Genomic DNA, 13,363 nt, shown 5'->3' with positions numbered 1-13,363 from the left:
CAACATCAGTTTGTTTTGAACAGCTCATTAGAAAACAGAGAGAGGGCTGGGAAAGCAACATAGCGCAGAAGTCTGCAAAAATTCATTTATTAAATCTGCAATTTTCCAAAGTATCTTTATAAAACCAGTTGAGCTGAAGTTCAAAGACCTTTAAAAACAGCAGGATGTTTGTTACACAAGAAATGTGTGAATAGCAAAAAGGTAAGGTTTCCAACTCCGAAACGAGAGGAGTCAGCACTGAAGACTCTCATAGGGGAGGGATTACACTGAGTAACCACCAGCCGTACAACACCCATCAAGGGTTTAAAGGAAGGTGCTTCAACAGGAGTTTAACGAACTCGCCACCATCCCAAACCTTACAGCGCTTCCCTACTGCAACAAAACTTCTAGTCAAGCATCTGTTTGATCTTAGCTGAAGAGCACCCGAAGGATTTTAAACAGTAGCACCAGAATGCTTTTTCTTTCTCATTCATACTTCCCAGCCCCAGCAAACTGATGCACACACACTCCAAAACAGTAGCCCAGAAAAACTCTGAAATTCTCCCAAATCTACATGCTCCCATACAAAGTGATACTAAGTATTTCAGCCTACACAGGTCTTTATTTCTTTCCCTTCTTGGCTGCAGTCTTCTTTCCTCCTTTTTTAGCATTTTTCCCATATTTTGCTTCCAGTTGGGCCAAAAAGTCATCCATGTCCTTTTTTCGATCTTTATTTCTGCTCTGGGGGAGGAGAAATAAAAAAAAAAAAAATCAAACCCAAAACTTTTACTGCTTCCCAAGACAGATTATTCCATTGAAGTTAGATAACTATGTAAAATACTGGAATATATTAAGCAGGGAATACAAGCTATAAAAAGTATAGTAGTGTCAAGCAAAAGTCTGCTTGTATACTTCAAGCTCTACCTAACTTCCTGAAGTACCAAGACAGAGGTAAAGTGGCTATAAAAATTCACAACATAAGGCTAGGAAAAGCAAAGCAGTTTCTAAGTTTAGACCCAAAACTCTACTCCGATTTCAGGAATGATAAAATGTGAACATTCTAGGAAGCCCACTGGATGACAAGAAGAACAAACAGAAAATATTCTGAAAAACTGAATTTAAACAGTATGTTTCTTTCCTCGGTCCCCAAGACACAAAAGCAAAATAGTAAGACTTATCAGCTTCTATGTCCTCATGGAATCCCACGGGAAGAATCATTAACAATCCCTAACTACCTAAAAGTAGAAGTATTTTGATTGTGTATGCCACAAGGATATTAGAATAACTTGTTAATTTTTAAAAATATGCGGGCAATAACATCCATACTATACTCTTAAGTAAAGTACATATAGTTAACATTAAGGTCAGGTTTTAACCTCAGGAACTCAGAAGAGTTGCAAGGATCCAAAATACAAAGAGCCTCAGGGAAAACACAGTTGTAAGCCAGTAACATACTCATCTTCAAACAGATTCAAAAAGCCTTACTTGAATCAGTGCTTTCAAGTCATCTTCTCCACCAAGGCCCAGTTCATCTTTAGTCTTCTGTGCCTCTTCAGCTTCTTTTTCTGCCTAAAACAGCAAACTATTTTTTAAAAAAGTATTTTGTACCTTATTTGACAAAGTTTTATAATAGTTACCGAACAGGGGTTTTTTTGTCATCTGTATACAAACAGCTGCAAGGAAACACAAATGGCCGCAGATGACAAACTGGTGAAAGAAAGGCTGTTCTGGCTTTAGTAGTGCAGGATGAGTTTTTGCTGGTTTATAATGCTGAACGTGATGTCTAGCCCCATCCCTGTTCCCCCCACCCATACTTTCTGTCTTAATAGTTATTACATTTTCTTTAACTTAGAGAAAGGTTACTGTGACATGCATATAACACCTTCCAAAAAGTATCCAAAAAACCCCAGGTTGGAGAAGAGGTCCATTTAGTCCAGGATGTTATTTCACGCTCACCAGAAGGCAAGCATAATGTACTTCCACCATGTACACTTCTTAATTCCAGAAACTCATAGCTTTGTAAATAAATGCAGGGACGTGCTAAACTGTAATAAGCCATGGTGTATAATAATGAAATAAAAGAAATAGGCAACACCCATTTCAGAACAATTTAAAGGGGTGGGGGTGGAGAACACAGGTGACCAAATAGGAAAGTCAAAGATACCAAGAAAGATCTGTAACCCAGCAACCCTGTGGCAAACATTTGTAGCAAGAATGGTTCCATTTATTTCTACCAAGGGAGATTAAAAGCTTATCATTAAAAATGCTTCCCTATGGTCCCTCCTGATTGATGTAACCTACCCGCCTTTTTCTTGCCATCATTTTCCGCTTAGGCTCTTGTACAAAACTTTTATAGGCTGGGACTTCTCCAGCATCAATAGCTTTTTCTATGATCTTCCGTATTCTTGGTTCATCTGTATAGTGCACGCACAGCACAGACTCCATTATTCTGTCCATGTCACCTTCAAAATCCGTGTATGCTGCTTTAATATCAGCTAGCTCTTCTTCTGAACCTTTATAACTCTTTTCGAATTCTTCAATATCTTTTACTGTGATCTGAAGCAAAGAAGGGACATTTCTTGAGTTACAGGCTTTATCCACCAGAAGGATTTCAAGAGATGGCATTAAAAAAACCTCAAACAGTGTTTTATACAAAGCTCTTAAGGGAGACACGACTGCAGCTGTGAAGCAGCGAGCCTCCCCTTCCCTGTGATTCACAGAAACACACTCTACAACTCAAGAGTTACATACAGCAGGTATGTTTACTCCAGCGCTGGGGTGCAAGGGGATTTCTCCACAAAGCTTGCACCCCAACAGCACATTTTACCAAAAACTTATAAAGTGTGGATATACACATTCACTGGATTACATAACACAAATACCCATATGCATAAGCGAGGCTGGGTTAGCTCTGGAGGCTGGTGTCAGCAGTTCATGTTCTCTCTGCGCCTGGGCGCTGCCTCCTGGTGAGTGTCTCCGGGGGTCTGTTGGAGGAAGGCTCACAGTCCTCCTCACCTTGTACTTCTCAGAGCATGCGCCGATTCTTTTAGCCAATTTCTTGAATACGAGTGGTTCCTGCTGGTTTACCACCTCTATCTTATCTAGAAGCACCAGTCTATTAATTTCTACCACCCGTACATGGCTATCTATCTATTATAAAGACTAAACTTGCTAGAACCCATCTGCTTTCCAAGGACACGTCTCTTATTTTTGCCGAACACAGTAATTCATGGCAAGTTTCCAGAAAACTGCTTTGCTTTGATGAACACAGTAGCCCTTGGTAAGCTTCCACAGAACGGTCAGGGCAAGCAGGGTTATTAAGCAATATTCAGAAATCATTATAAGTTGCTATAAGTAAATAAATTGCAAAGCAGGTGATCATTTCCTTGCATCACCCGGAGGGGGTGTCCCCGGCCCGGCTCTCAGAATCATCAAGGTTGGGAAAGCCCCTGAAGCTCCTCCAGTCCACCCTTAACCTCACACTGGCCCTTCCCCACGCCCCCACATCGCTCAGCGCTCTCCCCGCTCACCTTCTTGAAGAGCAGCCGCCAGTACTCCTGCCAGTCCCGCTCGCCCCTCAGCGCCGCGCCCTCCTCGTCCACCGCGCCCCGCTCATCGTACAGGGCGCGCTGCTCCGCGTCGCTCAGCACGGCGTACGCCTGGCCCAGGACCTGCGGGGACACGGCAGCGGGCGGGACGGCCGCTCAGCGACGGGGCGGCCCCTCGGCGGCAGGACGGGCCCGCCCGCCCGGCAGGGGCCGCCGCCCTCCCTCACCTGGAACCGCCGCGTCGCCTCCTCCTTGTGCTGGGGCTCGGCGCGGTCGGGGTGCAGGCGGAGCGAGGCGCGGTGGTAACCGCGGCGGATCTCGGCGGGCGAGGCCTGCGGGCGGACGCCCAGGACGCCGTAGAGGTCCCGGGAGCCGAAGGCGGCCTCGCACTGCTCCAGCAGCCCCATCGCGCCGGCACCACCGCGCCGCCCGCCCGCCGCTCGCGAGACTTGGCGGGGCGCGGGCAGGCGCGTGCGCAGGGAGGCGGCGGCGGGAGGCGGCGGCGGGAGGCGGCGGCGGGAGGCGGCGGCGGGAGGCGGCGGCGGGAGGCGGCGGCGGGAGGCGGCGGCGGGAGGCGGCGGCGGGAGGCGGCGGCGGGAGGCGGCGGCGGGAGGCGGCGGCGGGAGGCGGCGGCGGGAGGCGGCGGCGGGAGGCGGCGGCGGGAGGCGGCGGCGGGAGGCGGCGGCGGGAGGCGGCATTCACCCGAGCAGCTGCGCGGGAACGAGGCAGGAGCCGGCGGATGGCGGCAGCAGCGCGGCTGTACCCGGCCCGGGCTCCCCCGCGCAGGAGGGTTTGGCCGCAGCCGGCTCCCTCTCAGCGAGCCTACTTCGGAGCAAGAGCCTCCCGCCTCTGAACTGTGCTCTGCGAAGAGGCAAGCCCGGAGCTCTCAGATACGGGTACCCTCAGCACAGTAAAGGGGAAAAAAAAAAGAAAAAAAAAAAAAGGCAAGCGACTTATATGTGGCTTTCCACTTCCCAGTGGTAAACGCAAGCCAGACAGAATCCACCAACCGCTGAAAAAGCTTGCCTGCCCTCTAAAAATGCAGATCCTCCAAAATACCTGTGAGACTTTCACCAAGACAGAGACACCCCAGGAAAAAAACAAGCAGCTCTTCAAAATACCTGTGTTTATTACATCAAAACGCAAGAGTTCTAACAGCTCACACATTTTCTTTTCCTTCCAGGCTGTCCTGAATGTGACAACAGGAAAGCAAAAGTGTTTGCATGTATCCAAACAAAACCATGGAATAAAAGTCCAGTAAAGATATGTTTATAAAAAACTCATATGGTCTTTAATGAAATGCAATGTAAGTGTAATACACTGATTGATACGTACAAAAAGACAGATACATCAAAGTATTTTACGTTTCTTGTGCCTTTTGTTGAAATGTAGAACATTTCACTGCCAAGACCATGGAGGGAATAAAACACAGCATTAACTCAGATTTCAGCTCTTATTTACATCATGTAGTTGGTAACATTGTAGAATATTCTTGCTTTCATAAAAAATATCTTATAAAAGCTAGCTGTTATCTACCATTACTGGAGAGCTCTGCTAATGTCAGTGTAAGTATTCACAGCTTCATTAACCGGTTATTGTTGTACAGTTGAGGCTACCCCTGCAATGATTATTTCTGTCAGTTCTGAGAGACACTGCATCCTCTCTTACCTGACCACTGCTTCTATTTCTTCAATGGGCTTTCCAAATTTCAGTGCTAATGCAGACTGCAGCATTAACACAGCAGGATAAAGACATGACAACCGAAGGGCATTAAATATAAAATACTTAACCATTTTATTCTTCTGATTTTTCCAATTGCAACTGTGCCTTGTCTTCACGTGAGGAAGCTTTGGCTGTTTCAGCTTGCTTCACAGTCTCAACAGTTTTCTTTTTTGGCTTTTTCTTTTTGGAACGTATCAGGTCTTCACGTCCCAGTTCAATCATTTTTGTTTCCCACAATGTCATTTCATTCTCGTATCGAACCTTATCATCTTCAGCAAGCTGCAGGTAAGGCTGGAAGAAAATGGGGTACCAACAGTTAGGGAAGGGGCTCTGTCAGGACACCTGCCATGTCACATCCTCCCCTTTGATACAAAGGTGACTTACTACAAGACCCGTGCAGTGCACATCCCAGGTGTTCACTTTCACTCCCAGAAAATTTAAAAACCACCCAACTTGCACAAAAATATGAAACCTTAGCATTGAATTAAAGTTATGTCAACAGCTGGCCCATTCCTGAAGAAGAAATGTATTCAGTATCACTACTAACAGCTCAGGCTTTTTATTTTACTAGTTTATGAAAGCTGGCTTATGTAAAGAACAGGAAAAGATATTTCTGCAGAACTATTATTCCAAACTATTTTTCTGCAGAAAAAACATGAACCCAGTGCATGTTCTAGGAACACATTCAAAACAAGATGGAAGAAGGGCATTCAGGAGGTGGGACAGTAAGGTACAAGAATACTTGAAAATCTGGAGGTTTGGGTTAAATTTCAGTATAGCACCCCTCCAATTTTCATACACCTATCTGTAGGTTTGTATTTCAATACACTGAGAAAGCTGGCAAAAAAGGATCCCCAAGACAACCAAAGTTTATAAATTACTATATGCACATCAATTGGAGATTTCTGTTGCTTTTACCTGTCCAAAGTCTTTCCACAAGCAGGAAATTAGTATGCTGGCATTTAAAAATATATTATTAGAAAAAAACCCCAAATTGTTGCAAATTTTTCCACCTTCCTCCCTAGATGCCACTCAGCATCCATTTCCTGGCACACACAACTTCCATTCTATCCCACTGACTCACATTTCATCAACACTGTGAAAGTGGTCACTATTGGGAAAAAAGTAATGACAATCTTTTTCAAGACGTAAGTCAGATCAGGTATTGTCCTCAGTATTATATTTTGAGCAACCAAGTTCAAGATTCTGTATGTATTTATTAATTTTGACTCATGTTTGTCATTTTCCCATTAGATGGGAGCCTCACCAAAACCCACTGACATACCTGCTTTTGAGAGTTGGACAGTTTTTGCCAGCCATCAAACAACTGCTTCAACTTTCCCTACAGGATACAGAATACACAATACATTAGGATTATTTTAACCACAGACTGAGCACAGAGGGTTACAGATGAATGCCACACTAGTAAAGCCAAGTACAAACCAAGGTGAAAAGCAGAAAGTCATACGGAATTAATACTCCACCATCTTAATGTAGGTAAATGATACAGTTCAACAAGTTGCTGGGCATTGCTCAAGCCACATTTCCAGACAATAAAGCATGAAGCAGTTTAAGTTACTTAGCGTGCTACAAAAGCAGGCAGACAGAAGAGCTGAGCTCATTTATAGCAACACGATGTCTCACATTGGTTTCATTTAAACTAAGCCCTAACTTAAGCCCAGTCCACAGCAGTATTAACTGTGTTTGCAGGAAACGCTGTACCACTTCAGGACTATTTTGCCACGTGTGTCACCCCAGGTCTCAGCTGACTGGAGGTGCTTGCCTTGCACACAGAAAACCCAGGAGCGAACTATTTCTGCCATCCTGATTTACTGACTAAATACACAGAGTAAGGGACATATTAGGCACGCAGGGGAGGTCTTCAGGGGTGGTAATCCACCAGTGTAGCTTGAAACACCCCAAAGGTCAGTGCAGAACTTGTGACTTTGCTGAGAAACTTGCACGTTTGATAACATCAACCCTGCTACAGGAGGTACAATAACCACTGCTACAGAAACAGCAGCAGACCATCACAGCCATTTGAAAAAACAACCTATTTCCGCACCAAAACAAAAATAAATAAAATTCTCTCCTTATGGAAGGAACAGATGAAGTCTGTAACACCGAAGTGCAAAAAACCAGCACAAATATTTTAAGTCTGTATACCCCACAGCAGTTTATAAACTGACGTGCCACCGGCAGTATAGCCAGATCACCACGGCCTAAAAAAAAAAAATTAACCTAAGCAAAGCAAAATCCAGATACTGAACTACTGAAGTTTCTTTGAAAATGACAGAATCTAAAACAGATTTTCTGAACACAATAGATCTGTTTTAAAGAACAATCTTTCCTGACTTACCACAGGTGAAATTCCCTCACTTTCTCTAAAGTGTTCTGCCACAAAAATGTTAAAGGCGGTACGAGGTCTTTTAGGTTTTCCGAGCACAGCCAATTCCTTTAAAAAAGAGAAGAAAAGTTATTCAATCCGCCAAGCATGCCTTTTTCCAAAACTAAACTTACCATTTGTCTTTATATTTTATATAAAAATCAGACTCAAATTCATTTTTTGGTGTTTTATTCTGTAAACCGGACTGTATGTCAAGGTGCTCTCACCACCTGTCAGGACTTGTGCTAAATTAAATTAAGAAAAGCTAACAACCTGAAGTTTCACAGACATTATTTAAAAAAAAAAGGCATTTTGAACTGATTCCTACTTCAGCTAAGTCTTCCACAAACCAATGAGTGTTACTAAATTCCAATCAGCAAGAAAGTAATGATGACAGGTTTTCTATTATCTTCGCAAGGCTTTGGTTTCTGGTGTGAAATGCTGTGTATTTGCAGAGTGGAGGGCCGATACCCAACTCTGTGGGAGGCGAGAAGGTGGAACAGAACCAGCAGATTTCCAGGGAAACAGAACTAGGTTTCTGCTATCAGAACGCAGTTGCCTACAGGGATGATGGTGAGAGAGGGAAAGTACAGCAAGTTATGGATGCAATCACACTTGTTTTCTCCAGCCCTAAGACACTCCTACTGCAGCCTGGGTGCTGCAAATTAACATCTGCTTAGGTATTAGGTATGCCAGTTAAATTCCTTGTGGTGCCATACTCTAAAAAGGATCAGCAGAATCACTTGGATTAAAAACTTCCTCTAAGCAGGGGTCTTTTAAACCAAATTAATTTCTTCTGCCTATCAGGGCAAAGTCACACCAGCAGTTTAATTTGCAGAAATGAACAAGCAGTAACTCCTCTGACTGATTCTGCCACTGGACAGACCATAATATTGTACCTCTACAGATGGTTTTGTCTCTCAGGATTTGTATATAAACCATCTAAAAGGGAATACAGAAGACAATCTGTATGAGTACGTCAATAAAGGACACTGATGGACATGCCTCTGTGCAGGCATGATTCAACGTGTCAGCAGCTACACAGGTAGCAACGTGGTAGTATCCAAAGAAATGAAGGAAAAAAGGCTGTTTCAAGCAGCTACTCCCTTGTAGGGGCCACTGCAGTAACAGATACAAGGCCTTTGTGAAAAGCCGGATGTCTTCCCAACCAAAGTGCTGCTTCAAATGTCTTTTATAACCTATCATTCCTCCGGCAGCTTTAGGAATAGGAAGAAAAAAAGCATAGAGAAGCTACCTGTGAGCACAAAGACATGTGCTAGTTCTGGTCTTCAAAGACAGAAAAACCACTAAAATAATTGCTAAACATCAGCAACTATTTTATTCCAGAGGGGTTTGGGTTTTGTTTTACTTTGAGTTTGTGTCGGATTTTTTATTTTTATTCAGAGACTTGCTTTTGTATTTCTTGACATGTCTCACTTCTGCTCTGTGCACTAGACAAACAGACTTCAGGTTCCTTGAGAGAAAACAACCTCAGAACTTCAAAATACTTACTTTTCTTGTCTTGCTCAATCTTCTTCTTGCCTGTTGTCTTCTCTTTTCTTCTCTCAAAGCCTCAGCCTGGGCTGGAGTTAGCTGTGCTTTGTATGTGGCCAACTGCTTTTCATACCTTTGCCAGTCTGTCTTTGTAGCTTCCACATAAACCTACAACAGAATCGCTCACCAACATTAAAACTGATGCTTTCAGTCAGAAGCACATGACTGTTAAACAAGCTAACACTTCTAACCTACCACTAAAAAAAATATTACAGACTACTCTGGAACATAAGATTTTTTAAGTAAAGTAGCAATTTCCAATCTGTTTAATTAGCAGAATGGATTAAGAAGAACTCAGATTAAAAATCTGGGCTCTTCCCACAAATCAGTTAATCTGATAACATTGGATAAATCTTCAGGTGCAGCTCAAAGCAGTAACAATCTTTCGTACAAGGAGGTCAAGCTGAAGCTTGGCTGACAGGGTTACTCTCAAAGTGCATGTACCCACTGCAGCACACAAGTGCTTCAGTCACCAAACACATTCCTACACCAGGCAACACCAGGTACAGAAGTACCATAAAATCATGGCTTGTACCAGAGCACCAAGAAGAGCTGAGCCAGGCTACCAAGCATCCAGGTAGACCTGGAAAATCACTATCCTAGTCTCCATTTCAGACATACAAATGAAAATGCGTATTTTATACTAAAGGACATAGAGCCAGAAGTCCAGACACGATGTAACAGCACTTCAATGCTATTGAACAAATATTTATTGAATCTTGAACAAACTCTAGCTAGAAAACTGCAATCAGTTCATAACTGAATCTAACTGCAATCAAGGAGGAACAATCATTACTTTGCTACAAATGGCACTTATATTCAGCAATGATTAGCAATTCATAGAGTTGCTTTACATTATCCCTTGAAATTGCCGCTCTTAAAATAAATTTCACTACCTATGACAAAAAGTAAGTTAGATAAAACTTAAAGGGCACGGACCTGCTCGAGCAGGGCCAGAGGAGGCCATGAAGCTGGAGCCCCCCCTGTGAGGACAGGCTGAGCGAGCTGGGGGGTTCAGCTGGAGCAGAGAAGGCTGCGGGGAGACCTTAGAGCGGCCTCCCAGGGCTGAAAGGGGCTGCAGGGAAGGGGGGAGGGACTCTGGATCAGGGGTGTAGGGATAGGATGAGGGGTAACGGGTTTAAACTGAAAGAGGGCGGATTTAGATAAGATATGAGGAAGAAATTCTTCCCTGTGAGGGGGGTGAGGCCCTGGCACAGGTTGCCCAGAGCAGCTGTGGCTGCCCCCTCCCTGGCAGGGCTCAAGGCCAGGTTGGACGGGGCTTTGGGCAACCTGGGCTGGTGGAAGGTGTCCTGACCTGTGGCAGGGGGCTGGAACTGGATGATCTTTAAAGTCCATTTAAACACTAACCAGTCTATGATTAAAGAAAGTTACCTGTAAATTATGTCTCTGGTTACTATCTAATCCAGAGGAAAAAAAAGTTGGTACTTTCATCAAAATTAACTGAGGTTTCACCTAACTTATGCATATGAGAGCAGAACAGCTTTACAATACCTATGTCATTATACATGTAATACGCACAGAGATACAATTACCAATCAAAAAGAAATATTGGTTTCCAGCCCTACAGCCACATAGAGTGAGATCTGTCACATCTGCTTCTCTAGCAACAGATTAAAAATACTAAACCCAAGGTCATGTGTAGAAGTATCAAAGTATCACCATCCCCTGAATACTTCAAAGTTCCCAGTCCTCTTCAGAATTGTTTTTGTCTGAATCTTTGTATGCAAATGCTTTCATTATTGTTTAAAAAAAAACCCCACAATGAACAACAAAAAAAAACACAACACAAAACAAAAAAACACAGAGGACACCAAACCAAGTAGACCAACCACTAGGACTCTATAGAGTTCAAAGTACATAGGGCAAAGATGCAAACTTACATGCTTCTGTGATACTGGTAATACCTTCCAAGCACCTGCTATTTTTTTCATCAGGTCCACACTGCTCATTTCTGTACATTAAAATTAGAAAGCAAGAAAATAAAGATCACTATTGTGTATCGGTAAGGTTCTTCAATTTTTCCCAAGGAAAGCTGTCACTAGTATCTTCTTCATGTACAAATATATTTTCCTCCTTTAATAAAGGTAACTTTCTGTGGCAGTTAAAGGGAACTGTAACACTGGGGAGGGGAAGAGTCCCTGCTCTTGGTTCAAACTCACATGAAACATGCAGTTATAAAACTGAAGCACCATTTCAAGACAGACAACTATTACCACTCCACAAGTTTCTTTTTTTTTTTTCTTTTGTTTTGTTTTAGGTTGGATCCTTTTGTAAACAATTCAGGATGGTCTGAATTTAGAGGGGGCTGGGGAAGAAACTAAAAGTAAAATTTCCAATTCTCAGGTTTTTGGCAAAACCAGCCTGCTGAGTTCTTCAAATCAAGTACAGTGTGACCTTATCCACTTGATATAGCACGTATGCCTGATTTTTATTTTAATAATGTCCTTTATTTCCAGTATTATTCAACAGTATTAAGGTTAAAGAAAAAGTAATTTCCTTATCCCACAAACAAAATTGCAGTGACTTAAATCTGCTTTGGTTTTCAGCCTTCAACTCTGGCCCTTGCACTATGGTCACTTGATGAGGTTTCCTGACAGACCTGAATTTGCCAAGGGGGAAAAAAACCCAAAAAACAGAAAACCAAACACAAAAAAAACCCCTTTGAAAAGATAATGCTTTGCCATTGATAAAAGAAAACATAAATTTTCAGGTTATTTCTGAATGTTACCACTGTTGGAACCAGCAAGCCCAACATTCTCATATGCGAATGTTGCATACGAGATACAGCACATTTACTTGCAAATTATTCAAATTCCGGAAATACATGGAAAACACTACTGTGTCACTTTAGCTACAATAAGCTCTGCAAGTTCAGTTCTCAACCTTTCAGCCTGCTGAACTCTTTAACTACTAAGCGAAACAGGGTATCAAATGGTTTTCCCTACTTAAATTTACCACGACTTGCCCAATATGAGCATAGTTCTTTAAACAGTTTCACATTTATTTCAACAGTATTTTCAAAATGGACGCAACTTTCTACTTTGCTGCTCTCTGGCAAGAACTTGAGTGACTGCAGTGCCTACAAATGAAGTTTCTGATAATAAATTAAACGTATTCACAGAAAACCATTACTTTTTCACCCATGTACGTTGAGGTAATCCAGTACATGCAGCTTTTAAGTTATTAAGTATCAAAACTAAATCATATACAGCAATAGTGTACTTAAAATACATAGATTTAAAAATAACTGAAAGGCACAAATCATTGTTAACCTGTACCGTCCAGGCGAGCTCTTTCTTCAAACGTTTCTGAAGTTGCACAAATGTTCATTTTGAAGTTATGTGTAGAAGACTAAGCTAATACACGCACGGGCAGTAAATACGGCAATACTGACTCTACCTTCGGTACGCTACGGGTGACAGGAGGGTTTTGGTCTCCTGAAATCACGGTAACGTACTTTATGACGTTTAGTTTTACGAAGAAACACTTTGTTCGGTTTTCTTTTTAAATCACGCATTCTGAAGTGAAATCACCGTATGTATCTGGAGTGACGGCAGCTTTGCAGCAAGACTCCTGACACCCTCGACGTGTTAAGGCTCCGTATTTCTAAAAGCAAAACAAAGCCAACCGCGAGCCCTCTCGTACCTGATGCCGTTCAGACCTCGTACCTGGATTTTTTTGCCTAAAATCAGAAAAGTTTTCTTTCAGGAAACGAAAATAGGCCGTTAGAGGCCGCTTCGGGCGCTCGTCCGAGCTGATCCCCCTGCAGAGGCTCTTCGCCGAGCCGACGCCGGAGCCCCTGTAGACAACGGCACCACCATTACCGCCGCGGCGCCCGACTCGCCCCGCGAGGCTGCTCAGCGCACAGGCGCTCGAGGGCCCCATCCCGCCGAGGAGGGGGCGCCCCCCGGCCCGCCCCCCCGGCCCAGCGCCCCCGCTCCCGCCCGCACCCGAGGAGCCGCCGCACGCCGGTGACGAGGCCCGCGGCGCGGCCCAGCAGCGCCACCGCCGCCGCCATGCCTGCGCCCGCCACGCCTGCGCGCGCTGGGGCCGCGCGCCCGCCGCACGGCCCCCTGGGACAGCGCCCGCCGCGCGCCGGCCTCCGCGCCGCCAGGCGAGCCGGATTGGCTGCGCGCCGCGATGACGTCGCAGG

At 44.1% G+C, this 13,363-nt stretch overlaps 2 protein-coding genes across 2 annotated transcripts; both read right to left on the bottom strand.

The window, feature by feature from the left end:
• Positions 1-60: 60 nt before the first annotated feature.
• On the bottom strand, positions 61-3,960 carry DNAJC9 (DnaJ heat shock protein family (Hsp40) member C9). Its single transcript, XM_074924316.1, has 5 exons — positions 3,755-3,960; positions 3,510-3,650; positions 2,281-2,535; positions 1,465-1,548; positions 61-720 (listed from the first exon to the last, which is right to left on the bottom strand). Exons 1-5 carry the CDS (start codon positions 3,932-3,934, stop codon positions 601-603), a joined length of 780 nt encoding a protein of 259 aa, XP_074780417.1. The 5' UTR covers positions 3,935-3,960; the 3' UTR covers positions 61-600.
• Positions 3,961-4,795: 835 nt separating this feature from the next.
• On the bottom strand, positions 4,796-13,261 carry TFAM (transcription factor A, mitochondrial). The gene is made up of 7 exons (XM_074924438.1): positions 13,161-13,261; positions 12,879-13,009; positions 11,091-11,161; positions 9,148-9,297; positions 7,609-7,704; positions 6,535-6,591; positions 4,796-5,540 (listed from the first exon to the last, which is right to left on the bottom strand). The coding sequence occupies exons 1-7, from the start codon at positions 13,226-13,228 to the stop codon at positions 5,322-5,324; spliced, it is 792 nt and encodes a 263-aa protein (XP_074780539.1). The 5' UTR covers positions 13,229-13,261; the 3' UTR covers positions 4,796-5,321.
• Between the last annotated feature and the right edge of the window lie 102 nt (positions 13,262-13,363).

This window comes from Athene noctua, chromosome 21 (assembly GCF_965140245.1).
Source record: "Athene noctua chromosome 21, bAthNoc1.hap1.1, whole genome shotgun sequence".
Lineage (NCBI taxonomy): Eukaryota > Metazoa > Chordata > Aves > Strigiformes > Strigidae > Athene > Athene noctua.
This window is presented reverse-complemented; position numbering and strand designations above follow the sequence as displayed.